At 42.8% G+C, this 27,276-nt stretch overlaps 3 protein-coding genes across 6 annotated transcripts; 1 reads left to right on the forward strand and 2 right to left on the reverse strand.

Annotated features, from left to right (window-relative positions):
• Positions 1-107: 107 nt before the first annotated feature.
• LOC128876325 (uncharacterized) lies at positions 108-13,331 on the reverse strand. 3 transcript variants are annotated; one of them, XM_054122582.1, is made up of 16 exons: positions 11,587-13,331; positions 9,959-10,106; positions 8,931-8,957; positions 8,494-8,690; positions 7,147-7,288; positions 6,951-7,047; positions 5,145-5,339; positions 4,828-4,980; positions 4,102-4,378; positions 3,756-4,031; positions 3,467-3,674; positions 3,018-3,202; positions 2,644-2,936; positions 2,000-2,233; positions 1,280-1,462; positions 108-1,179 (listed from the first exon to the last, which is right to left on the reverse strand). In XM_054122582.1, the coding sequence occupies exons 2-16, from the start codon at positions 10,087-10,089 to the stop codon at positions 1,021-1,023; spliced, it is 2,757 nt and encodes a 918-aa protein (XP_053978557.1). In that variant the 5' UTR covers positions 10,090-10,106; positions 11,587-13,331; the 3' UTR covers positions 108-1,020. The 3 variants fall into 3 exon arrangements, with proteins under 3 accessions (XP_053978557.1, XP_053978559.1, XP_053978560.1); XM_054122584.1 differs by lacking the exon at positions 8,931-8,957 and having other exon boundaries at positions 11,587-13,329; XM_054122585.1 differs by lacking the exon at positions 2,000-2,233 and having other exon boundaries at positions 11,587-13,325.
• A 651-nt stretch (positions 13,332-13,982) lies between these two features.
• On the forward strand, positions 13,983-19,592 carry LOC128876326 (rho GTPase-activating protein conundrum). Of its 2 annotated transcripts, none has more exons than XM_054122587.1 (11): positions 13,983-14,527; positions 14,599-14,893; positions 15,600-15,808; positions 15,885-16,126; positions 16,189-16,319; positions 16,405-16,598; positions 16,660-16,819; positions 16,884-17,227; positions 17,310-17,476; positions 17,550-17,727; positions 17,812-19,592. In XM_054122587.1, exons 3-11 carry the CDS (start codon positions 15,670-15,672, stop codon positions 18,183-18,185), a joined length of 1,929 nt encoding a protein of 642 aa, XP_053978562.1. In that variant the 5' UTR covers positions 13,983-14,527; positions 14,599-14,893; positions 15,600-15,669; the 3' UTR covers positions 18,186-19,592. The 2 variants fall into 2 exon arrangements, with proteins under 2 accessions (XP_053978562.1, XP_053978561.1); XM_054122586.1 differs by having other exon boundaries at positions 14,619-14,893.
• An 871-nt stretch (positions 19,593-20,463) lies between these two features.
• Positions 20,464-27,274, reverse strand: LOC128876628 (nuclear receptor subfamily 2 group E member 1). The gene is made up of 6 exons (XM_054123146.1): positions 24,572-27,274; positions 23,375-23,515; positions 22,988-23,083; positions 21,609-21,827; positions 21,000-21,317; positions 20,464-20,917 (listed from the first exon to the last, which is right to left on the reverse strand). Exons 1-6 carry the CDS (start codon positions 24,573-24,575, stop codon positions 20,682-20,684), a joined length of 1,014 nt encoding a protein of 337 aa, XP_053979121.1. The 5' UTR covers positions 24,576-27,274; the 3' UTR covers positions 20,464-20,681.
• Positions 27,275-27,276: the final 2 nt, after the last annotated feature.

Raw genomic sequence — 27,276 nt, forward strand, 5'->3', positions numbered from 1 at the left:
AAAAGAACGTCAAACTGATAAGGATATCAAATTCCATTACCATGATATAAATTTATTGATACGTGCTTTATATTTATACTTTTCCCAGTACACAACATACATATAAAGAATTTTGAAACACATTCTACATAATATTGCTCAAAACAAAACGTACACCGAGAGTATACAAGTCGTAGGTACAGATACACTTACACGTTTTCATAGTGGAAGACGTCTTATAGTCGATACGTTTTTCTTCTTGTAAACTTTTATACTTTCAGAGGCCACGTTACTTTCTCCTTATACGTTTCACTTTTTACTATTTACATAATTTGTTTCGTATAAATTATACTCGATATAAAAAAGCGGCCTATAAAATACGACTAAAAATCTTCTTTTCTAAAAATCTATTCAGTTATTACATATGCTTCGACCCGACATATATAACGACTTATAAGTATTATACTGTACAAAATATAGTGTAATATATTGTGCCTCGTTACTTATTGCAGGTAACTGTATTAAAGTTACGTATCTTATATAAACGTAAATCAGAATTGACTCTTCGCGTGGCTAATCTATTAAACTTGTATAAATTCCATTCAAGTGACAATGTTTTCACCAGAAAATCATAATACAGTCGTAAGAACTGTATCTCAACATCTTTGTTTGACTTCACTCTTATAACAAGTACGCTAAACAGTATTCTCAACTTCTATTTTAATGTAATCTTTTTGTACACTGAATTGTGCGGCTTCGTTTGATATTGCATTGATATGAAACATTCAAACCACAGAGATCGATGTTTCTAGATTGACTCGTACAAATTTTCAAAAACTAAAGGTTTCTGTAAAACGCTTACCCTTCTCCCATTGCGACATTTATCATAGTCAATCGTCACGGTAGATTTTACTCTCGCCAATCGCAAAAGAGGCGCAACCGTTCGTTGCGCTTCTTCGACGATCAAGTTTAATTAGTCAATAGGCTGTCTTCGATCATGGTAGCAAGTACGTCTACCAAAACAGACAGCATGGAGTCGGGCTAAGGACTTGGTTTATCCATACCGATTATCTCCTCGAAGAGACTATTTCTTCCCTCTATTCTTTCTTCGATAGTTTGCAAGGCAAATCTTAACGTAGCCGCGGCTAAATCGCCCACCGACCAATGCCTGTCCATGAGTACTCTACTCACAGTGTCTAACTGAAATAATCGTTACACGCTCGATGAAAGCTTACTTCTTTATTTATAAAAATCGTGGATTATTTTCTCGTATCTAAATAATTAGCATGGCGTTTACTACCTTGGACAAGTTTGGATTTCCTGCGGTATAGTACATTAATTTTGGTACACCCGCCAAAGAAGCGGCAAGCCACTGAATAACGAGCTTCAACTGGGGATCCCCTCTTAGTCGGGATCCGCATCCCCAGTTACCACTAGCGACAGGCAATAATCCGCCTGCTTGGGGGCTACTATCTCTCGGCATCTAAAAAGTGGCGTTAGTGAATACAGAACCGATACAATTATAACGATAATCGTCTCGATCGATGCAAGCTAGTTACAACGAGAAAAATCTAGTTTAGTAACCGTATAAAGTTTGCGAATTTTTGGCAACGTTATTATGGAAAGTATGGAAAGTTATATATTAACACGAGTTAAAAATCGAACACAAAGTGTACGAGTAAAATACATCAGATAGAATGAGAGACAAATCGTTAGTCGTTAGAGGTACAATACCGCGAATCAGAAGCATATACATGGTGAGGGGACTTGAGACGATCCATACGAGTTAACTTTTAAGATCTGTCTCAAGTGCTACACCGTATACGTTTGTTACACGTCATGCAACCAGTCGTTAACACGTAAACAAAATCATCAATTCCCAATGCTTTCACCAATAAGCTGGAACAGTTAAGCCGCGAGAGTATTTAACAAGCAAACGACGACGTCGAGTAACTTATTGTATCATGCATTACGTTTACGGAACAGAGAGTTTACATATGTGTAAGACAAGTTTGCTCACGTTAAATGTAACATGCGATTCGAATTCTTGCGCAAAGTTTTCCATAACAGTTCCAGGTGCGCTTAAAGAAACAGGATTAGATAGGTACACGGTAGTTTCGTCATCAACCAATGTTTGAAAAACTTCGGATGTAAATGTTACCGTCCTAAGCTTTCTACGTTGGATATCCTTTACCTCTTTCGATATCGTACGATTACTTAAAGCGTCTTCGTAATACTCTACGCCTTCGGAGACCTGCGTGTCGTAATGATCTGATGAGATTTCGCTATGTACAAGAGATTATCTGGGGTAGCATTAGTTTTCAGTTTGTCTCTCATTCTTCGTCGACACAATTGCGAGAAATAAAGAAAATTTCTAATAAACTTAAATCAATTTTGATTCGTTATAATGCTATTCAATTTTGCTGATGTTATTATTGCAATCAGATAATTTTATTTGACCCTTCGAGTGCTATGAACTATCGATACGAACCGTGAACGCATGTCTTTCTGTTATATTTATTAAGTTCAAATATTTAGACTCACTCATTTTCAAGTCTAGATTTACACTTTAATGTTTTAACGTAATAATTAATTAGGAAAGCGTGTTGCTTAGCACTCGAAGGGTTGAGAGAAAAGAAAAGAAAGTGCGTAATCGTTTCTTACTGATTGTTGCCTCCTATTTTTTTGACGTGCTAGCTCTAAACTCAAACTTCTCACGGCCAAAGCCAACTTGTGCCTCTGATTTACATCGACGGAATCAATGAGGGGTTGAGGTTCGCCTTCCTGAACCGGAACACCGGCGAACGACTCGCTGAGGGCCCTCTTTAACAACGAGCCCGCGAATCGAACTACCGCCCTGTCCCTTGCGTCTAATTCGCGAGACTCGTCCGCCGCTATAGGGTCTTCCAACCATTTCGCTAGCTGCTCGTAAACCTCCTCGAGCTCCGAGCAAAAATCTGAACGCACGAGGACAAGTCTGCTCAGTTATATTTAGAGACTGACGAAAGGTGTTTACAACGATGTTTCGCGATACTTGCCAGAATTGTATTCGGTGCTGAAACTGTATCTACTGCTAGCGCTCGTGTCCCTTCTCTGGAGCGTGGATTGATTCTGTCGAAATCTACCCAGCCATTTCTGTTCAGCCTCCAACGATTCTTTCAAGAACTCTTCGTCCACGGTTTCGTCTCTTAGAACGAAGCCTCTCGAACCTCCTCTCTTCACCCTACAATATTTCCTTTGAAGAACCTTGCTTCGTCGAAAACTTTGTGTGAAATTCAACACGGATCGTGTGTCCCAAATGGTCAACCAATATTTTTGTGATAATTTAACATATATGTTGCATCAATCGATAATGCGAGCTCTATGTTGAATAGATTAGCACAAAAAATTGGTAACTTCAACGATTCTTTTCCAACCGTTGTTGGACTTATGTCATGTCTACTTATGTAGACATAAAATTTCACGTATTTTACAGAAGCTTCCTTACTTGATGTCCTGGTCGTAGACGTGACTTCCGGATACGCTTATCCCTACCGCGTAGCTGCTCTCCCCGGACGACGTATTCGACGAAGTAGCTCCGGTAGCCGTGCTCTCACGCTTCAAAGCGTCCCTTAGACGCTGAGCAAACGTTCCCCTTCGTTCGGGGGTGTCCAACTGGCCGCTGTAGCGTCTACTGAATTTCTGTTCTTCTTCCTCTACAAATTACAACGCGTAAACGCGTTACAGATCATAGAATGTAGATAATTGTTCACACTTGGTGGATATTAATCACGCACCTGGATCCTCGTCTATGATATCTTTAGCGCTATGGAAGCTATCCGTGCTCTGGCTATTGCAACTACTGTAAACAGACATCTGACCCAGCGATTTTCTCGTTACCGGTAAAACCTCGCCGCTAGACCCAAGAACGATAAATCGACTTCTTCTAGCGGTACAACTCGCGTCCTTGCACATCTTGTGAGGGCTTGGAGGTCTCACGGATTTACCGTTCGGCCTGGTACGAACTTCCGTCAAAATATCGTATTTGCTTTGCTCGTTCGACACGGATTTCGCTGAAACAAAATTGGAATTAATTAATCAGATTCGCGTCGTTCGTTAAATTCTGTAGAACGTTCGGTGTACCATCTTTGGCGCCACTGTTCGTCGACATCGCCTTATCGTCGCCATCCGTTTCAGGTGGAGTGCTGCTAAAGCTCTCCCCGATCGGCGACAACCTTCTGGAACTTAACGCTCCGTCTGGCTCTAGCTCCGATCTCACAGGATCGGTGGGACTAGTCGGTACGCGTCTCTGTCGAAATCCGAGCAGGGATTTGTTCATCTCCCGAAGTATATTGTCTTCCTCGAACTGCGACAGGGGCATCCTCGAATAGTCCTCCGGGTCGATGCAGCACACTGTCACCTGAGACGTGTCGGAGGGACGCATCGTTTGAATCAGAGTACGTTGAATATTGGGTTGTAACATATTTTATTCGCACGCTCGACACTAAACGTACCTAATCTTACCACCGGAGGTTCTTTGACCCCTTGTGAAATAAACGGTGATTTTTAGAAAGAAATTCTGAACTTATTAAAGGAAATTTTATATTAAAGAAGAAGTAAAGAAGTAAAGATCTTTACTCTCTGACTCTCAATATAGGATACGATGTATCTCTATTTCTGGAATCTAAGGATTTTGAAAGATGCGATACGACCATGGTACGTTTAGGGTCGATACTGTAATAATTAGTAGGATTTCGGAAATAAATCTCGGTGTATCGATTACAGATGATGCAGAGTACTTCCACGGCTCGTTGTATGTTACAACCCAATAGAGACTGGAGGAAAGGCGACGGATGCAGGTGTACTCACAACGTTCGGCTTCGTCAGGCCCTCGAACGTGGCCCTGTTGCGAGGGTCGTTTATTCTAGACACGTGCCTAACGCCCTCGACAATTAAAACTTCATTGTCCTCTAGCGACTCGACGGACAGTATCGCCGCGAGCATTTCGGGATGCGTTGCTATCTGAAGACAACAAATTAATTACTATCATTTTCCGTGGTCTCTTCATCAGCGCCACGCTCGGTCTCTGACGAGTTCGGTTGCATTATGTTCTTTTATTTTTTACGTGGATTATGTGGATTAACTCAGATTCGAAGTTACGTTTCTCACGCGTTTCAACTATTTACATGTACAGTTTCTTGCGTAACATCACCGTCAAGTACGCCGCCGCCAAACTTGGCGCTCGCGAAGCAAACGCGCAATACTTTTGTTTCGGGCTCTATTCTCTCTAGGCGACCCTCGTGACGTATCATTAGGGGGCACAGGGGGACGTTGCTCTCCAGCCAGTCCTCGATGGTCAACCATTGCTTCGATGTCATCACCTGAAAGTCGTAAAAAGAATTGAAAATAGGCACTGCACACAGCGGGGGTTGCGTGAAGACCGTGCGTTTCATTTAAGACGTGCAACAGCGTCAAGTATGCTATACTATTAGGTCGAGTCATAAGTAACTTCCGTTTTTTTATCAGACATTTATTTTGCTCTCTTTAAATAACAAAATTATATTAATTTATTATGTATTCACCACTATTATCTGTAACCTCCTCTCATCTTCCTGGGAGTTTATCAATTCAATCCTTGTAAAATGTGGTTGGTTTGGACTGGAAGAAGTTTTCGACAGCCTTGCCCGACTTGCTCCTCAGAATTGAAGGTTTTTCCATCCAAAAAGTTTTGTAAGAAACAAAAAAGGTGGTAATCTGTCGGGGCAAGATCCGGGGAGTAAGATGGATGTGGTAAAATAGACCATCCAAGCTCAAGAATATTTTCTTGAGTCACCCTTGCTGTATGTGGTCGCACATTGTCGTGTAAAAGAATGACGTTTCTGCGATTGACGAGTGCAGGACGCTTTTCATGGAGTTTCTTTTGTACTCTTTGCAACTGCTGAACGTATCTATCTGCAGTAATCGTTAAATTTGACTTCAACAATTCGTGGTGAATTATTCCTTGACAATCCCACCATACAGACAATAAAATCTTTTTGCCATGGATGTTTGCTTTCGGATCTGCTAGGGATGGTTGATCCTTATCAAGCCACTGTCTTTTGCGGACTATATTGTCATAGGTAACTCATTTCTCATCGCCTGTTACAATCCTGTTTAAAAAGGGTTCATTTTTTACCCGTGAGAGCAGACTTGTGGCGATTGACATGCGGTCTTCTTTATTCCGTTCACTGAGATTGTGAGGTACCCATACTCCTAGCTTGCTGACTTTCCCTAACTTCTCCAGGTGGCGGTTAACGGTTGATTGTGATGTATTCAACCTTTCTGCTATACCTCTTGTTGATTAACGTGGATTTTGCTCCAATATTGCCTTTAAAAGGTTGTCGTCAAAGTCGGAAGGACGTCCTGCCCTCGGTTCGTCTTTTAAGGTCGTATCTCCAGAACGGAATTTTATAAACCAATTTCTAACTGCCCGATCAGTTATTAGTCCTTCACCATATACGCTGCACATTTTGTCAGCTGTCGCCTTACCACTATTGCCTTGTTTAAATTCCCAAAGCATTACATAACGAATATGTACTTTTTGACTATCCATTTCAGAGGTGAAAAAAACCAGTTTAACGTAACGTGTATCACACAAAACAGTTGATAAAAGACTAACAGAAGTCTCGTCCATATAGCGAAAACAAAAACTTGTTGTCATGGTAACTCATAGAGGGTAGATACGAACAACGAGATTCTACTTAGCTGCATCGGAAGTTACTTATGACTCGACCTAATATATATGCTATACAGTGACGATTGGATAAGTGCAAGACAGGATTAACTGAATAAACGTAAGAACCAATGCAAGTATTCTTACCACTGAGGGAAGTCCCCTTTGAGCAGTGTAATATGATCCTAACCGAGATATCGGTGAGACTATTTTCTACTAAATGTAAACACAGAACAAAAACCTCTCGCACTTATCCAGTCTATACTGTACTATACGATACCTGTCTAGATATCACCAGTTTCCCATCCAACGCGCTCTCGGTGTCAAGGTAGTCGTAGTAATGAAATATGCTTCTCAGTTTCGCTTTCTGTCCGTTGCTAGAAACAACCAAGGTTTCATAATATATTTCTCGTCGCGTCTTTAGGTACCTTCGAGATATTTCTCTACCCGGCACGCGTGGGCCTGGTTCTCCTTACTTGCGTAGATGCTTGAAGAAATTCGTGAAATTGAAGTCGCGCAAGGTGGGGTGAGTTTTCGCGGTTCTCTTCGGATACGTGGAGAAGAACGCGTTCGCGATCAGAGACGAGGCGAAGGCGTAGCTGTATTCGACGCAGTCACCTACGGCATAGGTTACAATATCGTCTTCCTCGGTGTCGTATTAAGCGGTAATCGCCAGGATGGTCGGCTGAAAAATAAAGTAGCTTTTGGAAATTCTTGTCGAACACGGGTATGCAACTTTATCAAACGTTTATCTATTACCATCTTAAATTTTTTAATTTAAATTTTAAACATGTTAGTAGTAAATATCGAATGTATACAGGGTGTCTCAGCCATAGTGATACAGCGCTCTAACTCCGAAACTATCGGCCGAATGGAAAATTTCAAATATGTAAATTGCATGGTAAAATGGGGCTCACGTTTCAGCGAGAAGGAATTTTTGTTAACTTTGTTATTTAACGAGATACGATGGTCAAGTTTCGTTTTTCAAATGGAACTACATATTTTTTTTTATACCATGCGATAGTACTTTTCGAGTCGAAGTCATTAAGCTTTAATGTATTTACCCGATTTTTATTAGTTTTGAAGATAGGACGCTTCAAAGTTTGCTAATTTTCAAGGAAAAATCACGGGCGGTCCCATTGATGCAGTAAGCACCATGCGGTTCTTGAAATCGATACGGAGGGTCTCGCTTGGAATTCTAGGCCCAGAATAATTGGGATTCTTCCCATTTTCCTCCGTATCGATTTCAAGAACTGCATGGTGCTTACTGCATCAATGGGACCGCCCGTGATTTTTCCTTGAAAATTAGCAAACTTTGAAGTGTTTATAGCTTAAAAACTAATAAAAATCGGGTAAATACATTAAAGCTTAATGAATTCGTTTTGAAAAGTGTTATCGCATGGCACAAAAAAAAAACAAAAAATATGTGGTTCCATTTGAAAAACGAAACTTGACCATCATGTCTCGTTAAATAATAAAGTCAACAAAAATTCCTTCTCGCTGAAACATGAGCCTTTTACCATGAAATATTTTACCATGCAATTTCCATATTTGAAATTTTCCATTCGGCCTATAATTTTGGAGTTAAAGCTCTGTATCACTTAGGCTGGGACACCCTGTACATACACGGAAATATGTGTGAATATATACATTATGTACATTATGTAGTTTCAGGTAACGGATGAACATTCGATAAACTTACATACCCCTCTTCAAGGACAATTTCCAGAAGCTGCTTTATTTTTCAGCCCGTCAGCCTGGCGCGAGGCGAAACGACAAAGGGGTCGGTCCGTTTTACACGAGCGAATCAGTTGAAAAGTCACCTTGCTGTTGGAGGCTGAAGTGCAAGCCTTGCGGAGGCTTGCAAGACCTCAAGGCTTTCGCTCTTTCCACCATTCGCGGTATAGTCTTCGCTAGGACCTGGTCCCGCTCCGCAGGATCCAAGTCGGTGTCGAGGAAGGTCGCCAAGCCAGAGAACAATTCGGGGTCTTGCACGTCTTCCTCCGGATCGAGGCTTATACTGAAAAGAATCGAGCATATCGAAACCAGAAGACAACAATATTGTATAAAAAATCTGTTAGATGGCTAAAGAACCAGCGTTCTCCCCTCGCAGGGTTCTTTATCGCGTTGCCAAGCTGTACAAAATACGTGATTACATAGGATACACATATATACATAGTGAGTGATCGTATTAAAAGTGTGCGGCGCTTAGGAGCATCGGGGTACAAAGAATACTTATTAAATTCTTTTGATCGGATACCTTTTCAGTAGGCATTGCTCCTCGTATCTTTTTAACAGCGTGTAGCAGAAAAATCGAGTTCGTTAATATTTCCGCGAGACAGAAATGGTTCGATTTTAGCATTCATCGCAGTGTTTATTGGCCGAAACTAGTGTACAGTGGATAGAAGATATAAAGTCGCGAAGACATCGGATAAATTTTCGCGCCGCGCGGAATACTTCCCCCACTCCGTTATATGCCCAGACAGTGATGGCCGCCGGGACGCGTTTTTCCGCGCATGCGCGGCGAACATAGCATCGATGAAATATACGCCATTGAGCTCTATCCTTAAAGAAGCAATATTTTTGAATAATTCTGGTTTTAATATATTCGTTACACTTTGGCGGATGCGACTCCAAGGGCTGATTTTGCAATTTCGGCCTTAAAACTTTATAAACAATAAAATGAAGATAGCAAACGTTCTTTTATTGTTTATAAAGTTTCAAGGGCGAAATTGCAAAATCAGGCCTTGGAGTCGCATCCGCCAAAGTGTAACGAATATATTAAAACCAGAATTATTAGAAAATATTGCTTCTTTGCTTCGATATCCTGGAAAAAAAATCATGCTAGCCTAATCGTCCTATCCTCGTCTCTTCTGCAATTGTAGTATCGCGCTCTCTGTCCTTGTCCCGGAGTTTCCTACTTTTTCCGCAACTGTCGCTGAAGTCAACTCGGAGTTTGGCTCTGGCTCCTGCGCACCCTTAATTATTATGATTTCTATAATGATACATTTTAATATTCATGATTTTGCGCTGATAGCCACAATAATAGCCATAGTAATCCTCCTGTTACCATGGATACGACACTGTTAACGGTTCTGGTTGCGCATGCGCGGAAAAACACGTCCCGGCTGCCATCACTGTGCCCAGGACGTTACGCGTGGGCGCGCAAAAGCCCGTGGGCCCTCGTTGGGGAAGGTTTCGCGCTTCGCTGCTCGCACGAGCTCCCGTATCTCTTACATCCACTTTACACGCAACGTTAACAGAACAAACGACGTCGGTCACACTTACTTGCACATATCGTGTAATCGTTGCATAGCTTCCAGCAGATCCTCGGAAGTTCTGGCGTCTGCCGCCCGATCCAGTTGCTTCACCACGGCTGGCCACCATGGCAGATCACAAGGTAGCATCACCTGGGCCATTTCTGATCCCCACCGATCTAAGAATCGAATAACTCTGTACGATCTACTTTGTTTCAGGGTATACTAACGAATAATTAATATACATCAGACGAGAGACGTTGCGTAACTGTTCGGAAACGAACTATGAAGATTAATTCAGATTAATTCAGATTAATTCAGATCGCAATTTTTATTAAACAGATTGGGTTGTATGTATTCCGTTAGTCCATCTCTGACGTTCTTTACGTGCATGGAATTGTGCAGATATACGCTCGACAGAACACGCGTTTACAATAGCTATGGTTCACGATGTTTAACATCAACGGCATAAATAAACCGGTGCGCCTCGCGTTACACGTAAGAAAATAGATCGTCAGTCGGCGAACCGAATTTTAGAAGGGAAATCCTCCTTGGCGATAGGCCCACTATTAGTTTCACAGTCTATACGGTATCATTCGGTAGAAACACTTCGATATCTTCGCTGTATTAATATATAGAAAGGAATATTTATAATAAAAATAACAAAGCGTTAAGATATCGAAGGCAACGCTTATAATGATTAAGTATATATAAAATTGTTCTTTCGAATTGAAAACTAGGCGTTCCGTTTCTAGCGGACCACCCTTTCTTTGTATCTACGTAGGCGGAACGAGCGTGCTTGGCAGCCAACATCTGGACACTTGTTGTGCGAATCATGTTTCAACCACTATCGCGATACGTTTGAAACGTATTCGATCCTTCGTCAAAAACCATTAAAACCTATATCAAATATTGTAACATAAACAAAGATTGCCATGTAAAACCCAGAGGTAAGTGAGAGTCGCTTCACGAGTGCAAAGGGTTAGTTATTCCGTCTGATTCACGAAGCGTTGTAGGAGCGTTTCCTTTCTAGTCAAGCGCGAGTAGTGCGAGTTTAAAACAACCGCGGGAGACTAATGAATCGTCCACAAAGGCGTGCGTACCTTTACGCGCGAATTGTCGCGTAAAAATAATTATTCCATAGTTATAAAATGAAAGCAGGTCTCACGGGTCGCGTGGCTCGTTATCCTTCGTCCCTTGTGTAAAAATACGCGTTGATTACTTCGAAAGAAGCCTCGAATAATCAACGAGAGAAGAAATTATTTCCTTTGCGACTGGATCAGGTAATATCATTGTTCCATTATAGCAATTTCGAATAAAACCAACGTATCGCGATTTATTGGAGAATTAATATTAATCGTTATTCGATACGTTTATCTAGATAATCGGTTTGGTCATCTGGGATCTGGATAAATGGAAGGAGGGGTGAACGAATGGATCCCGGGGTAACCACGCGGATCATCGAAACTGCTCGTGCGTCTGGCAGAAGGGGTTGTCCGATCTGGTTAGTAACCTTTCGACACGAGGAGAATATAATTAGTTTGTCTGTAACGTGCCGGGTAGAAAACTATAGAAGTTATCGCAGAGTGGCCGAGAGGGAAGCGCGTCGCGCCCAAGGTAGGGCCACGGCCCCTTCTAAACTAGAATTTACATAATCACCTATTTCGCTCGATACACGTTGTCGATCAGCTGACGTGATCGAAGCGTGAACGAAGAAGTCACATCTTAAAGTGTGCCATTGCGTCAACGAACACGCCGCACCATCGTTCGTGGAGAGATCACTCGTGTAATTTTAGCTTAGTCCTCGAAACGTTGGAAACACCGGCATAGAGACGACATTCGATGGCGATATTTCTCTGATACTTTCGATGATTGTCGGCGTTAATGTTTGTGATTGTTCGATACGATATCGGCTAGAACGTACGACCACGGCGAGCTTGACGCGCGCGAAGCCGTCAAATTGATCGGCACACGATGCTGAGAGGAAGAACCGAATATACATTCGCGAGTAGGTGGGCACAAAGCGGCGAAATGTACCACCGTTAACTACTATCGTCGTCGCGCGCACACGATCCGCTGTCTTTCCTTTTACTTTGTCTACATGCCGCAGCCCGCGGTTGGCGTTGTACGACGCTATTTATAGAGCGGCGCCGGCGCCTTGCCAAACCTAGAAACCCTATATAGAATTTTTGACAGGGAGCTTGTCTCTAACTCTTTGTCGAATATGACTTCTGCTGAACTCTTCTAATACTGGAACAGGCCACCAAGACTCGTTTTCACTACGAGAAGACTGCCACATTCGCTGCTAGAAGAATGCCATCTCCACTACCAGGATATTATTGAAGGGTGGCAATTTAATAAGTTGCACATTTCGATAAATTGAAGAATACGATATATTACATAATAGTGACGCGTTATACACGAATGTACATCATTGTATATCATTATCTATGTATATCACTAATAGATAAATAAACATCTAGGTATAACATGAATACTTAATAATGTAATATGTATATCAATATTAATAGTTCCATTGTTATGAGAAGTATTTAAGGTTCAGTGTACGATTTGTATTTAACTTAATTATACGATGTTTATATGTAAGATCAAGATTGTAAATTTTAAATTGTAAATTTAGAAAATAAAATAAAATTAAATAACAACCGTATCTTATTTACTTTAATCCACTCTCAGATCACATCCTTTCCCAAAAATTAGCCTCTTGAAGCAGGCAACCAGTACTGACAGGCATGTCGGACCGGTTGCCTATCCGTAGGAGCAAACGTGCCACCTCTTCGGACATCATGTGCTCCTGATACAAAAATCCAATATCGGCCAGAATTTCGAAATTTTCGCAAAAATTAGCCCCTTGAAGTAGGCAACCCGTACTGACACGTACGTCGGACCGGTTGCCTGTCCGTAGGCGCAAACGTGCCACCTCTTCGCACATCATGTGCTCCTGATACCAAAATTCAAAATCGACCAGAATTTCGAAATTTTCGCAAAAATTAGCCCCTTGAAGTAGGCAACCCATACTGACAGGTATGTCGGACCGGTTGCCTGTCCGTAGGCGCAAACGTGCCACCTCCTCACACATCATGTGCTCCTGATACCAAAATCCAAAATCGGCCAGAATTTCGAAATTTTCGCAAAAATTAGCCCCTTGAAGTAGGCAACCCGTATTGACACGTATGTTGGACCGGTTGCCTGTCCGTAGGCGCAAACGTGCCACCTCCTCGCACATCATGTGCTCCTGATACAAAAATCCAAAATCGGCCAGAATCCCGAAATTTCGCAAAAATTAGCCCCTTGAAGTAGGCAATCCGTATTGACACGTATGTCGGACCGGTTGCCTGTCCGTAGGCGCAAACGTGCCACCCCCTCGCACATCATGTGCTCCTGATACAAAAATCCAAAATCGGCCAGAATCCCGAAATTTCGCAAAAATTAGCCCCTTGAATCGGCAACCTGTACTGACAGGCATGTCGGACCGGTTGCCTATCCGTAGGCGCAAACGTGCCACCTCTTCGGACATCACGTGCTCCTGATACCAAAATATAAAATTTCCTCAGAATTTGAATACGTACCTGGTGTTCCTTTTGCCACCTCCTCGCATATCATGTTTTCCTGATACAAAAATTTAAAATTTCCTTAGAATTTGAATACGTACCTGGTGTTCCTTTTGCCACTTCCTCGCGTATCATGTTCTCCTGATACCAAATTATAAAATTTCCTTAGAATTTCGATACGTACCTGGTGTTCCTTTTGCCACCTCCTCGCATATCGTGTTCTCCTGATACCAAAATTTAAAATTTCCTTAGAATTTGAATACGTACCTGGTGTTCCTTTTGCCACCTCCTCGCATATCATGTTCTCCTGATACTAAAATGTAAAATTTTCTCAGAATTTCGATACGTACCTGGTGTGCCTTTTGCCACCTCTTCGCATATCATGTTCTCCAGATACCAGGAGTAAAATTCTGACCAAAATTTTATACATAATTACAAATCCACACATACACGTATATTTATATACAGGTTGTATTAAAATACAGGCTAAATGTTGTTTACTACTAGTGCCGTGCAATTTCTAGTTATCTCATACGTGTAATCTCACAAGGTAACCAAAAGACTGCTAAGTTACAAGTACACGATATGGAAAAGTTCATTGTGTGTGAAATGGGGTAGCGTTTGACGTTTGTATTCTTTCAACCGGATATATCAAATGTCTAGCCGTATCCATAACCTTTGAAAAGATTTGTTTTGTTCGCAGTTCCGTCCACTACTATGCGACGACCTGACTACTCTTGACTACTCTTGTTCATCGTTAACGCTTCTGCCATAGAGTACCTTTATAGAGGCGAAACTCCAATGTTCGTCACGTCCCATAGTTTGTAGCGTCCTAACGATGAATTCAGTAAACTAAGTATCGCCGCCTAAAAAAAATGGGAGGCACAGGTGTCAGCTTGAAAACAGCAATATCGTGAATCGTGAATCAGTGTAATACAGATACAAGGTGGGAGTAATATATGCGTCAGCAACAGGTTGTGTGGAGTTGCGAGAACACGTTCTCGCCTTCTTTTTTTTATTTTCCAAATGTGAGTTAAACTTGTGGAAGCGTGGAGTTATGCACAAACACGCAAATTTGTCTGTCGTGATTTCGAGATAGACTCGTTATGTCGTATTTAGGTCGAGGAATCGACGGTCTCGCTAACGATGGGACGCACGGAATACATTAATTATTGGAATTAGTAAATAGTCTCTATCATTTACGCGTAAATCTACCTACCTCGAGGGAAAAAAAGAACGCATCGTCAATTGTGACATCGAGAAGCTGCCTCTTTGTGCGTGTTATTCAAGCATTTTAGCTACGTCGAACGTCGCCAATATATCATTTATTTTGGGAATACCATGAACGTGCAGACGTTGGTACGCCGCTCATGGAACGAGCTTAATTCAGAAACGTACGTACTTCATTCACGAATTTCTCGTTTCTTCCGTTGCCCGCGCAAAACGCTCTACTGCGTAGAGGTTAGGCTTGTAAAGTTTCTTTTTCTAGATCAGATGGGACAACATTTTTATCTACATAGATACAAATCTCGTATATCAAATAAGAGATAAATTTCTAATTAAACAAAAATTAGAATTCAAATGGAATAATGAAATATTTTACAATGATTAAATATAAATTTAATTGTTCACTCGAATAAACCTCAAGCCTTATTATTCGATTAAAATTTTGCTCATCTTTGCTCTCCCATTCTTTGTATACGCGACGAGGTTTATTCATGCAGCTATAGTATGCATCCGCGCGTTTTTGCATTCGTTTGATGTAGAAATACGCATTTATCTCGCGTTGGAATTTATCGCGATATTTGTTTATGTTCCGTTTCACGCGACTTTTCTTCCGCGTCGTTGTTCATTCGTGTCAGTGATGCTTCCTCGAGGCGATTGCGTATGTTAATTCGATTTGTGTGCCACTTTTAGACAAGCGATTATTAATTTCTTAAAAGGATTAATTTCGTTTGGATTTGTTTTTAATCGCGCAAGACTATCGATAATCGCTACTTTTATCTGCGGAAATTATTATTGGCTGATTTATGACAAAAGAAATGCGTCAATCTAGCTTAAGGTGACTTAGACAATGATATAAAGATATCTTTGTTTCAGACATAAATGAGAACTATTTCTAAGGTACAAGTCAAAATTGTCCAGGCTCGAGAGACAAAGTTTTGAAACTATGGAAAGGCCACAGGGAGCTGGGTATGTGGGTGGTGATAATCACTTATCGGATTATTGGGAAGAGTATCAAAAAATGATAGAAGAAACTAAGTTGTTGGATGATTATCTTGAGGAAGAATGTCCACGCAATTATGATGGTATGTTTCTCCTATAACATTAATTTTTTAGTAACCTAAGATTAATTCGAACAATAATTAATATTGTTGGTTTCAGATGGAGAAGAAGAGGCTGAATGGTTGCGTACAGCTGGACTAGGACAGCTGACGGAAGCATGGAAAGCTGGACAGGAAGTGCAACCGGAAGAACTAGGCGCAGCGTTACGTCCCTTATCGCGAGCACAAGCGGAGGCGGTGAAACGTCGAGTCAGATCGCTCAATCACACAGTGAAGCAACGTTTTAATCAGCGACAGCGAGTTCGCAAGCCAGACATCCGAGACGTCTTCAAAGACGTGGAGGTGTGGATCTGATCTCTCTTAATTATTAAACTATAAATGACACAGTAAATCGTTTCTTATAGGTGTCCAGTACGGGGACAAGGTCGCGTAGCGCTACGCCCGATTCCTTAGATTCCGTTCCTGGTGCGACGCCGGAGAATGCATCGCCGCCGTCTCCGTCGACGGTTACCGTTATCGACGCGAATCATGCAAAGTAAGAAACCACCAACACATTTCAAGTCCATTAATAATCGTCGTGGTCGTCGACAGGGTAAATAATTCCATTTTCTTTTTCAAAGCATCACCGTACCGAACTTCGTGTCGGTATTCCAACGCGCACCGAACGAGGGTAAAGAAACGGTACGCAGAACTCCAAGTGCACCGTCGACGACGGTGCATACGGTGCCAGGTCCACCGCCGACTCCACTGCCTGTTCAGGAAATCTTTAGACGCGCTGGAAACTGGTTGCGAGGAGATGTTGCGAGCGATTCAGGTAAATTTACCGCACAATTCTCGACATTGTAGATTTACGCTAACTATACGATCAATTGTAGAAGGTATACAGCTAACAGGATATCACAGGTTGGGAACTATACACGTTTCGAGGCCGACTATACAAAGGCGCAGCGGTAGCGATCCCAGCGAGGTCGCGAACACGAGCTTGGGCAACGAATCCATCGAGAAGTTGAACGCATCAAAGGATTCGACGTTGAGGTAACGCTAAATATGGATGAGCTTTCGTAACATCACTCGTCACTCTCGTTATGTGCAATTGTAGGAGAAACTCCGGCAGTCACGCAACGGTGACTCGAAGCCACAGCAGCCTATACGGGTTAACGAGACCAGCGGATGAGGGTCTGATAACGCATCCTCTGAATCGCACGTCGTCTCACGGTCACCTGAGCTTCGAGGAAATGTGTAGAACGAACGAAGGAAAGTCCCAAGCATGGGCGGCGGAAACTCTTGCGTCCGACGAGGTTCAGAGACGACTGGGAGTTGAAACGTTATCGCAGAGAGATCTCACCAGGTTGCAGTCGCTGTTGTGGCTCGAACTGACGGCAGTCTTCGACAAGTACAACGTACCGTTGAAGAAACGTAAACCAAACAAGCGTCGGACGAAAGGTTCGCATAGATCAGGCGTGTCCACTGGTAGAACCCTTCGCAAGACTTGTTCCCTTGATTAACAACGTTGTCGTGTTAATAGCTGGGAACTTATTCGGCGCATCGTTGTCGACTCTGCTGCTTCGAGATAGCCAGCTGACATCCGAGGAAAGCAATGTACCGTTAGTGTTCCAGAAAGTTCTTAACGAATTGACGAAACGCGGCGTAAAGGAGGAAGGAATTCTCCGCGTCGGGGGACACAAGCAAAAAGTAAATGTCCATACAAAATTACTTGGTCGTTACGTGTGATTCTCATGGAGTTAATTTTGATGGTTGTGCGTAGGTGGAGGCGATATGCTCACAGTTGGAAATGGATTTCTACTCCAAACCCAAAGAGATAGACAGGTTGCTCAAGCGTATGTCGTCTCACGACTTGTCCGCGGTTCTGAAAAAGTTGGTACGCGATCTGCCTCAACCGTTGCTCACCATCGAGCTTATCGACGCTTTCTACCAAAGTCATAGTAAGTATCGTAAATTGACAATAAGTATTGCGAGGTCTTAGCAAGATTGTACGCGTCTCACACTGTCTTCTCTTTGTGTTACAGGAGTAAAGGATCGTCAGGAGTTGTCGTACGCTTTGAATTTGCTGGTGCTACTGTTACCTATAGAGCATCGTTGTACCTTGAAGGCGTTGATGACGTTCTTGAACGTGGTCGTCGAGAACCAGGCGTACAATAAAATGTCGATCCACAACGTAGCGATGATAGTGGCGCCTTCGCTGTTTCCACCGCGTTACGTTCACCCTCATGATCGTACCGACCTTACCGCTCAGGTTAACATGGCTGCAGTATGCTGCCAGGTAACGGAAGCTCTCCTCAGTAACACGGAGAAGCTGTGGTACGTACCGAACGATCTTATAAATCAGCTGCACAGACACTCCGTGGAAGAGAGGTATCGGAAATACAAGAAGAAGTATTGACATAGGATTTTCCGATGGTGGTGCAGAATTTTTCGATTCGCGGCTTTTCGAGTCGAGTCGATCGACGATAGCTCGCGTACATAGAGTTTAGATTTTCTGGTGCCTTACGTAAGGCCAGGGATGGGCACGTACGAATGATACTTCTAATTGAAATACTATACCTCTATAATACATCATCGCTTTAGGTCGCGTGTACGCGATATTAATATCGTGTTTGCTCTTTGAATTAAAGAAGATATTAAATTTCGTAGAAGACAAAATTGTAAAATTAAAAAAAAATTTTGTACAGTTTATATATGAACTTTAGATTTTTATAGTTATTTATTTATGCAAAATACGAAGAGTAAACACGAGTACAACTTGCGAATAGTTTTAAGTGTTAGGCTACAAATGGAATACAAATTAGCGAGGTGTTCGTGGCTCGAAAACTTCTTAAGTAAACTTTGCCCATCCCTGGATATAGGATCGCAAGAGATCAATCTAATAAATATCGACGCACGATTTTCCGTGTGCCGACTGCGATTAGTTTTATCGATTTCACGTGTCTTGAGGTGAAACATGGGCATCCGTAACAGCGAAATAATCTCAAAGTGGCATTTCATACGTTACATATCTATCGTATAAGTATTTTAATTTATTACTAATACTCACAGTCTCGTAAACAGGTCTGCACACTGGAAGAATGTCGCCCAATCGAAGCATGAGCGATACTGTGCATTTTGTGTGTCCTAGACCCATTTATAAGACTCGTGCTAATACCCCTGCGTGGAGCCTTAGCGAGTGTCGCGTACAGGTGCATATTCTTTGTTTATTTTCAGGTTTCTTTTTTGTTTGTTTTGTTTTTATAACATTTTTTACCAGCCAGTGTGTATCGGTGATATACTGATACGCGTGCAACCATTCTCATAGTCAACGAATGTGAAGCGAGCGATTCGCGAGCAATAAAACGAAGGGTGTCAACTTGTCGCTCAAATATCGGTGCGTACTCGCGATGTCTCGTTTCCGATTTACGTTCTCGTCCTGTCCTCTGATGCGCCATATTAATTTAAGCAATTGTACATATTGTATTCCGTGAAAATTGTTACATCTGCGTCAATAAAGTGCCAAAGAAAACATCACGTCTTTTTCGCCTCCCCCCACTCTCACTTTCTTTAGTTTATTTACACTTTGATGCTTTTTGGCGAGAGTTGAAGGGAAGAAAGGAATGAAGGAGAAAATGTAAATATTAGGAAGGAGAGGTTAGCAGATAAAGTAAAGTGATAATTAGTCGGCAGTCTATGGGTTATTTAAATTCCGGTTGGTCTAACTGCACTTTGATAGAAACCGTGATTGAGAAAATTAACAAGCAACTACATTATTATGTTAACAAAAATGCAGATAGAAAAACACGACAGAACGCAAGGACTCGCTACAACGTAATGGCCGCCGCCATGGGCGTCTTCCCCCACCCCACGCATACGCCACGTGCGTTCAAGCTCGACCTGCACCGAGCGATACGCCGTAAGGCGAGTTCCCACATAAGGAACATCGTCGGGGATAGTTCCATTCCGCTCCGATAGATGGCGGTTTCTGTTACATAGTGGCGCCATCTCTTCACAGAAGGCTCAAGCTTGTCGTGAAATAGTTCCTACTTCGACGAGATAGGTGGCGCCACTAAGGAATTGAGACCGCCATCTAGCGGTGGCGAATAAGAATTATTCCCGGACAAGCTTGAGCCTTCTACGGAGAGATGGCGCCACTAAGGAATCGAAACCGCCATCTAGCGGAGCCTAATTGGAACTATTCCTAGACAGGCTTAGGCCTCTTATGGAGAGATGGCGCTACTGTCGTTCTACAAAACTGGTTGTTGAAAATACTAAACATAAAATGTAATTTACCACCCACCGCTAGATGGCGATATCGTTTGCCACCCCGTTAGCTCGATTTTAAGGGTATACATTAACAATTACTTTACAACTATTAAGACTAACATGTTCATGTACCTGTATGCGTATTTCTAAGGACTAGCTCTTCCAATTGGATCCATAGATCTGACTCCAATACCTAGATCTCTTTTTCAAAAAATTCAAGTGTATACAAACCTGAAAGCTCTTGAAATAGTTAGCAAATTTCTACAGGCTTGCAATATCTCCGTTTGATATTTAACCTATTATCTAATTTGTGCAACTCGTATTTAGACATTAGAAACCTACACCGAACTTCTTATTCCTCCAATCTCTAAGTTACGACTTTCATATCAGCATTTATAAACACTACTTTTGTATTCCTACTTTTGTATTCTTACTTTTGTACACGATCAATGGGGCCTGTGAGCTCACGATCTACTTTTTGCTTAAATAAATGCAAATACAATATAAAGGTGCGTTTGTCGTCGCAGATCGTAACCTAATTATCCCAACCTAATTATCCTAACATAATTATCAGTTTACTATGCCTATGATCCCCTCCTTTCCAAATATTTCCACATCTCCCTACTGATCTCTTTCGAGACTAAAATCAACGGACGGATGCTATGACTCTTTCCAGATCGACGTCGCCGATAATGGGAGCGAAAAGGTCGCCAGCCATCTCCCTCGGACAGCAAGCCGTCAGGATAGGAAGGACTAGCATGATCCTTGCGAGTCTCGGGGAGCGTCGTTCGACTCTAGCGTCTAGATGACGAACCAAAGTCTCCACTGCTGCGTCCGTTGCTCGAGACGTTATTCGAACGCCGTTCGTAGTGTCGGCGATCTCTGAATTTCGACAAGAGCGAACAAGTTAAAGGTGACAATAAGTACAAGGCGGAGTTACTTATACGCCGCGTGGAATATTTACCAGGTCTACAGAGAACCAATGTTTCCAGAATGGACGTCTCGATACGATCGAGGCGCAGCTTCGATATGGTGGCTCGCGCCGCGACCAGAGCGTCGTAAGCGGTCGCAGCACCGTCGCTGATGGAATCGTCTCGTTTTCGAAAGTTCGACAGGTCGACTGGCCAAATGGCTGCACGCAGGAGGAACGCAGCTGCCCATCCTTTCCGTAGGATTCGATTCTGCTCCTCGATCCCGAGCATCGAGAACTCTCGATGCTGTCTAGCTGCTCGGACCGTCGCGAGAAATATTTGGGCAGCGATCTCGTATCGCATCGTTGATCCTGCACAGTGATGGGCGAAACCCTAGGCATCGAATAAATCTGAAGTTTGCCGATATGTTTGTCTCGTCTCCTCTTTTCAACATTTTCCAAAGAAGGAAACGAGACAGACATATCGGCAGACTTCAGATTTATTCAAAGTCTAGGGTTTCGCACATCTCTAAATTTCTGCACGTGTATTTCTATATTTAGAAATTACAGAACATCCCTATATTCCTTCTTTGCCGAACGATACGTCAAAGACAAACTTCTAACCGAGAGTTTCCAAGATTCCCTGCTCAATAAACTCATTACCCGCGGCGATGATCCTCGGAGCTCCTGCAGGGGGCATCGTAGAGAATAAGAATGTACCAGTACCATGGTAGATCGGCAGCCCTTCTGGTCGGAGTGTCGGCATCGACTGGGACGAGAACCTCTCCGGAAGATCGTTGATGTTCCACGAGACGTTCGAATCTCCGTCGACGACCGCTGCGATCCTGTTTCGAACGCGTGGCCCTCGCTCTTCTTGCACCGCTAATTAAAGGTGGAAAAGTTCCAACAAGTCGAGACGTTCCGAATTAGAGAGAGAGAGAGATAAAGGTAGATAGATAGAGATAGAGATAGAGATAGAGATAGAGATAGAGATAGAGAGATAGAGAGATGGTTGTAGGGAGTAGCCTCGAACTAACATGGGAACCTTCAATTTTGATTGAACTTTGGTCTATGCGGGCAACGCACTTTTACGTTTTTTGCAGTCTGTCACTGGACGTATTTAGTAGATTTGTGCTAGAGCCATTGAGCTCTATCCTAACTGATCCTCTACTTCTTCCTACATTCTCCTGTGGGAAGAAGTAGAGGCGACGGAGGTCCGAGAGAAATGCAAAATGAGTGGTTCCGGTATTATCCTATAGCAAATTTATTTGTAGAGGGGGAACAAACGTACGCGGTAACATAACCTACCCGAGCATCGCTGAGCATTGTCGAGTGAGTTACTTTCAGATTCTTTTCCGCATAAAATTGGATAAATACAATATAAATTGAATTGCGACAAATAATAAAATTTAGCTCTATACCAAATTGTATATATTTGTATGATCTAAATTATGGTATGTAAATTATGTATACTATTTCATTATTATGTCATTATTATTAATGTTTCTATCGTTTTATATATAAACAAAAAGGAAATAAAGTTCAAATCTGTACATAATTAATCTGTAAATAATTCCTAGAGTGTCGCGAAATTCAAACAAAGAGTAGTCTGTCTTCCCTCATCTTGCATCTCTCTCGGACCGGCTTCTCTCTCACAGTTCGCACTCCAGTTAGGATAGAGCTCAATGGCTTTGAGTGTATAAAATATACTCATATAAGTGTATAGTATATAGTTTTGTCTATATACTCGAAGGTGTAAAGAAACCTTCGAGTTCCACGAAGCGTCGAGTTTAAAGGAACCCTCTTCTCATTGAAATTCCAAGTCAAAAGAAACGCGACTCCGAAAAGCAACCTTTAGCACAAACCCATCGCTCGATACGTCGTACTTCGATATATCAACTTGCTCAAACATCGACGGACACTCCTGTAAAAATAATCCGCGACGGAAATCGACTGGTGGTTTGTCAAGCACCAGAGGGGAGGCCGCGTGTGCGGGACACGCGGCTTTGTTTGCATCTCGTTTCGCTGGAGGGCAGCCTTACCTGCTGTGTTCATGCCAACGGCGAAGCACTTCTTTAGTCGACAATGTGGACACCAATTGCGCCGCGCTTTATCGACGACGCATGTCCCCGTGCTGGCTGGAACACGAAACGTTCCAGCATCAGACGCTTCATAACCTCTTCTTCGTAGTCGAATTAACGTAACCCTTTGCACTCTGTCCCATCTTCCAAAATGCGCAAACAGGGTTAAACTTTACTATGGCGGAGCTAAAATTTTCAAGTTTTTTTTTTTTTTTTATAGAATTATGCGAAAGAAACTTGGAAATTTTAGGTCCGCCAAAGTAAAGTGCAGCCGCATTACAGCGTTCTGTTGCAAGTCAGTCGCCGGCTTTAGACATTCGAGTGCAAAGGGTTGAATTCATTTCCCACCTATGCAAGTGAAGAGAGCGCCGCGACGCACGGAACGCTTGAAGAAGCACGAGCAACCGTCGCAGCAATAAATCCCGTAATGCTTCCCGTAGGAACGATCGCCGCACACTTTGCAGGCCACTGGCGTGGGCAGCGTTCTTCCTGTTTCGAAACCAGCAGATTAAGTCTTTTTTTCGCTTGAGAGCGAGCACGGCCAACTCGATGTATATACTGGCACTCTCTAAACCGCCATGGCCGACGGTTGCAAAGCGTAATACGTATGATGGTACGTCTCTAGGAGGCAAATAAATTCCTAGGAGCCTCGTCGGAGGTACCGTACGAATAACAGAGGCTGTAAACACGGTGATTTATCGCGCGGAGGGAATAAATAAATAATTTCTTCAAGTCCAGAAATACTGAGTGTGACGGAGGGAAGACGGAAGCACTGTAGTAGACGCGATAGCGACACTGATAGCGAAGTTAGTTGGTGTTAAACACGAAGAACACTCTTCTCATTCACATGGCAGGTGTTTAATACGTTTACACCGGCGTGTACCACCGGTGGCTCGCATTTGTGTGCACCATCAGGCGGCGTGTACCATTGATAGCTGGGGCGGACGATGGAACAGAGCGGAACGTATCCGACTACCACGCTTGAGAGCCCGGGTTCGAATCCCGGCCGTCCGGCCCCCAGTTTTTTTTCAAGCTAATTCTAATATAAAAAGTATAGAAAGCCCTGTGGCAAGTAATGGGAAAAAATAAGATGATAAGGAAAAAAGAAGTGTCGTAAGAAAAAGTATATGAGAAAAGTGTGCGGTACATACGGGCGAATAAAGTAGCTCCGTAAAAACAAACCATCGGTGGAGCTCGCTCTCGCGTGTCTATGGTGTGCCATTACCCCGTCTCATGGCAAGAAAAGAAAAATAACAGCGCCGGCGTGAACGTGTTAAACTAGCACTATAGTAGACGCGACAGGGATGCGACGATTTATCCTTTCAGACTTCGACTATCTTCTACTGATCTTCTACTGATATCGAAGTTAGTTGTCGTTAACCATGAAGAAACACTCTTCTCACTCAAACTACAAGGCTTTGAGCACACGGACTCTGCCAAGCAACACCTCTACGCTGAGCACCCAGCGTCCTAGTTCATTAACAATCGATGTATATTTTCTACAAAACTCCAACGCAGTAAACGAACGCTCGATAAAATACTTACCCATCTCGAAGCTGAAGTAGTTCTCCCGCAGGAGATCGAATTCTTACAGAATTCTTCCGGGTCAGCGAAATCGAAGCCGAAGAGTCGGGAATCCCGCGACTGTTGCCTCGTCCATGGGACGATAGAGACTGAGACTAAGGTGTCCAGGTGAAGGCAACGGTGGTTTGGTTTATCGACGACCACCGACTGAAGCGAGGTCGTGAGACGGACGTGTCGGGGGTTGGGGTTTGACGCGTGCAAGTGTCACTCGGGTCGTCGGACCGCGAAACGATAATATTTGCCCGGGCACTGACGAGGAATCGCGGACAGCTCGAGCAGGGGTTTGTCCAGACGTTTCTCGTGATTCGTGACAGGCGGTAAGATCGAAAGCTGTTCTCTTTATTGCGGGTCGCAGAACTAATTATACAGGAACTGTACAGAGAACCGATCGATTCGGACGATTCTCGACAAAACTCATCGATAAACGTGTCGTTCGACGAAATGGATAAGATCCCTGGGACGATGGTTGTCGACGTTGGTCCTCGTCGTCATTTCGTAGTCCTTTATACACTGTCGGGTGACATTCGTTGGTTAGGTATGGATATAGAGCTTTATGGTATAGACTGAGATACATGGTAAAGACTGGACGAGTGCGAGACAGGGTTTACTGGATAAATGCAAGATGATTATCTCCACCACTGAAGGGGGTGCCCATTGACGCTCGACGAGCAATGTAATATGATCCTAACCGATTGATACGCTTCTGTCGACTGCTTTTTTTCCTCGGACCTCATTCTCTTTCACCCTTTGTCCTTTTCCACGTTCGACGCTCGACTCGAGCCAAATGTAAACACAGAACTGCATTGTTTGGGTTCCGATTTTCTTCCACTTATTCAGTCTTTACTATAGTCCAATCGCCTGGACTTTATCAAGAGTATGACATCTTTGTCATACTCTTGTAGTCTAACTCGCTTTTGAGTAGTATTGTATCGGATGAGACACTCTAGGTTACTCAAGCTAGGTCACTCTACGCACAGGCCAATGGTGTCGTACCTATCGTTCGCTTCTCCACATTCAAGTCACTCCGTCAGGGATCTTATCGAACTTGTCGAGCTTATACACTGCCACTCAAAAGTCGTTAGGACGCAGAACTCCTTCTAACGAAGCTCTAATATTCGATGCCGATGAGAAATACATTTATTTTCTTCCTAGAAAGAATTAACCCTCTGCACTCGAGGCCTTTTTTTCTGGTATCTACCAGCAACTCGAAATGTTTCTTAGCATTCTATTGCCATGAATTCTAAGCTATCTAGATTTGAGAATAAGATCAGCTGTACCTCACCGGCAATCATTTTATCGACACTTCGAGCTCCAAAGAAATTAAACCTAAAGAAACATTAGGTAGAGAGTCACCTTCTCGAGTGCAAAGGGTTAACACGTTCTAAAATTTTTAATCGTACAAAATATCGTGCGAGACAAAATCAACGAACACTTTTTAGAACTTTAGACTTTAAATATCCCCGAGACTTTTGAGCAATAATGTACACGCAGCTTAGGAGGCGGCAAGACAAAGCGGGCCAATAAATTACACCGACATTTTGTTACGGTTTCCTTCGTTCTCGTTTTCGTGCTCGGTCGCACGGTTTTAGTTTCGAGTCGGAGACGGGCAAAATTCCTCGGCCCAAAATTCCTTGGCTACAAAATTTCGAACAACGAATAAAACAGCTAAACGAACAGCCTTTGATCCGTCTAAAAATTACGGTCTGAATTATAAAACGACGTATACCTAGTGAAACGAACGATCGCAGGTAAACGAATACCTGCGTCGTACTTTTATTCGTCGTTCGAATACAAATTCTGCCCATCTCGGATAAATTCGTCGCACAGAATTACGGACGCTCGATTCTCGCGAATTTGTCGATCGGATGAATCGTTTACTCTAATTAACGACCAAAGTATACTTCGCGATGTTTAGGTTAGATGCGATTACGAATATAAATTGCAGAAATCTACGCGGAATCGAACATCCCTAATTCGGAGGGCCTCGCGCGTCCAGAGGTAGCACGTCCTCTGGCCGGATCGCGTCGATCACTCCGGATACACCGTGGTCCGATACAATTATTTACAACTAGGTAATTTTCAGGCGCGAACGGTCAGTATGGTGATAACTAGACTGCGGATCTTTATGCAAAATAAAATCTTCGCGAACGTGTCTATAAAAATTGAACCTAATTAGAATTGAATTTATTTTATTCTGCGAATGCTATAACATGAACATTCTTGCATATTGTTTGTATTTTGTAGGTTCTTGCACATTCAAATATCCTATAAATACATAAAGATCCGCAGTCTAATGATAACGGTCGCGAGCTCACCAAGGAACAGCGAGGAAACTAGAGCTCGGACTGCTCGAATAATTTAGTATTCGAATATCTCGTACAGGTACTCGAATGCTATGAACAAACCTCGAATATCTGAGTATAGACGAATAGTTTCAGCCCTAGAAGAAACACAAGTACGACGACACAAGCGCGTTTTGCCTTCGTTTGCTCGAAGGACTCACCCGGCTCGACGACGTTTCCTAACAAAAAAAAAGTTCCCAGGGGACTGGAAGGGGTGGTACGAAATAACGTCGAAGAGCAGTTGATCGGATGCATTCATATAGGAACCTCTTCGGTGAAAGGGTGGTCCTTGGTCGAACGTACTTCTAGGGAAAGTCGATAGAC

This window comes from Hylaeus volcanicus, chromosome 5, assembly GCF_026283585.1.
Source record: "Hylaeus volcanicus isolate JK05 chromosome 5, UHH_iyHylVolc1.0_haploid, whole genome shotgun sequence".
Taxonomy (NCBI): Eukaryota; Metazoa; Arthropoda; class Insecta; order Hymenoptera; family Colletidae; genus Hylaeus; species Hylaeus volcanicus.

Bases quoted from the DNA above. Each gene is read 5' to 3' on its own strand.
- LOC128876325 (XM_054122582.1), bottom strand. From the start codon at position 10,089: ATGGCCCAGGTGATGCTACCTTGTGATCTGCCATGGTGGCCAGCCGTG. The intron at 3,675-3,755 runs GTGCGTGATTAA...TGTAATTTGTAG, and splicing joins TATCATAGACGAGGATCCAG to AGGAAGAAGAACAGAAATTC. The intron at 2,234-2,643 runs GTAAGAAACGAT...TACGACACGCAG, and splicing joins AAAATAGGAGGCAACAATCA to GTCTCCGAAGGCGTAGAGTA.
- LOC128876326 (XM_054122587.1), top strand. From the start codon at position 15,670: ATGGAAAGGCCACAGGGAGCTGGGTATGTGGGTGGTGATAATCACTTA. The intron at 16,127-16,188 runs GTGTGGATCTGA...CGTTTCTTATAG, and splicing joins ACGTCTTCAAAGACGTGGAG to GTGTCCAGTACGGGGACAAG. The intron at 16,599-16,659 runs GTAAATTTACCG...GATCAATTGTAG, and splicing joins AGATGTTGCGAGCGATTCAG to AAGGTATACAGCTAACAGGA.
- LOC128876628 (XM_054123146.1), bottom strand. The intron at 23,084-23,374 runs GTGGGAAATGAA...TTCGTGTTCCAG, and splicing joins CGCTCTCTTCACTTGCATAG to CCAGCACGGGGACATGCGTC. The intron at 20,918-20,999 runs GTAAATATTCCA...GTCGAAATTCAG, and splicing joins ATTGGTTCTCTGTAGACCTG to AGATCGCCGACACTACGAAC.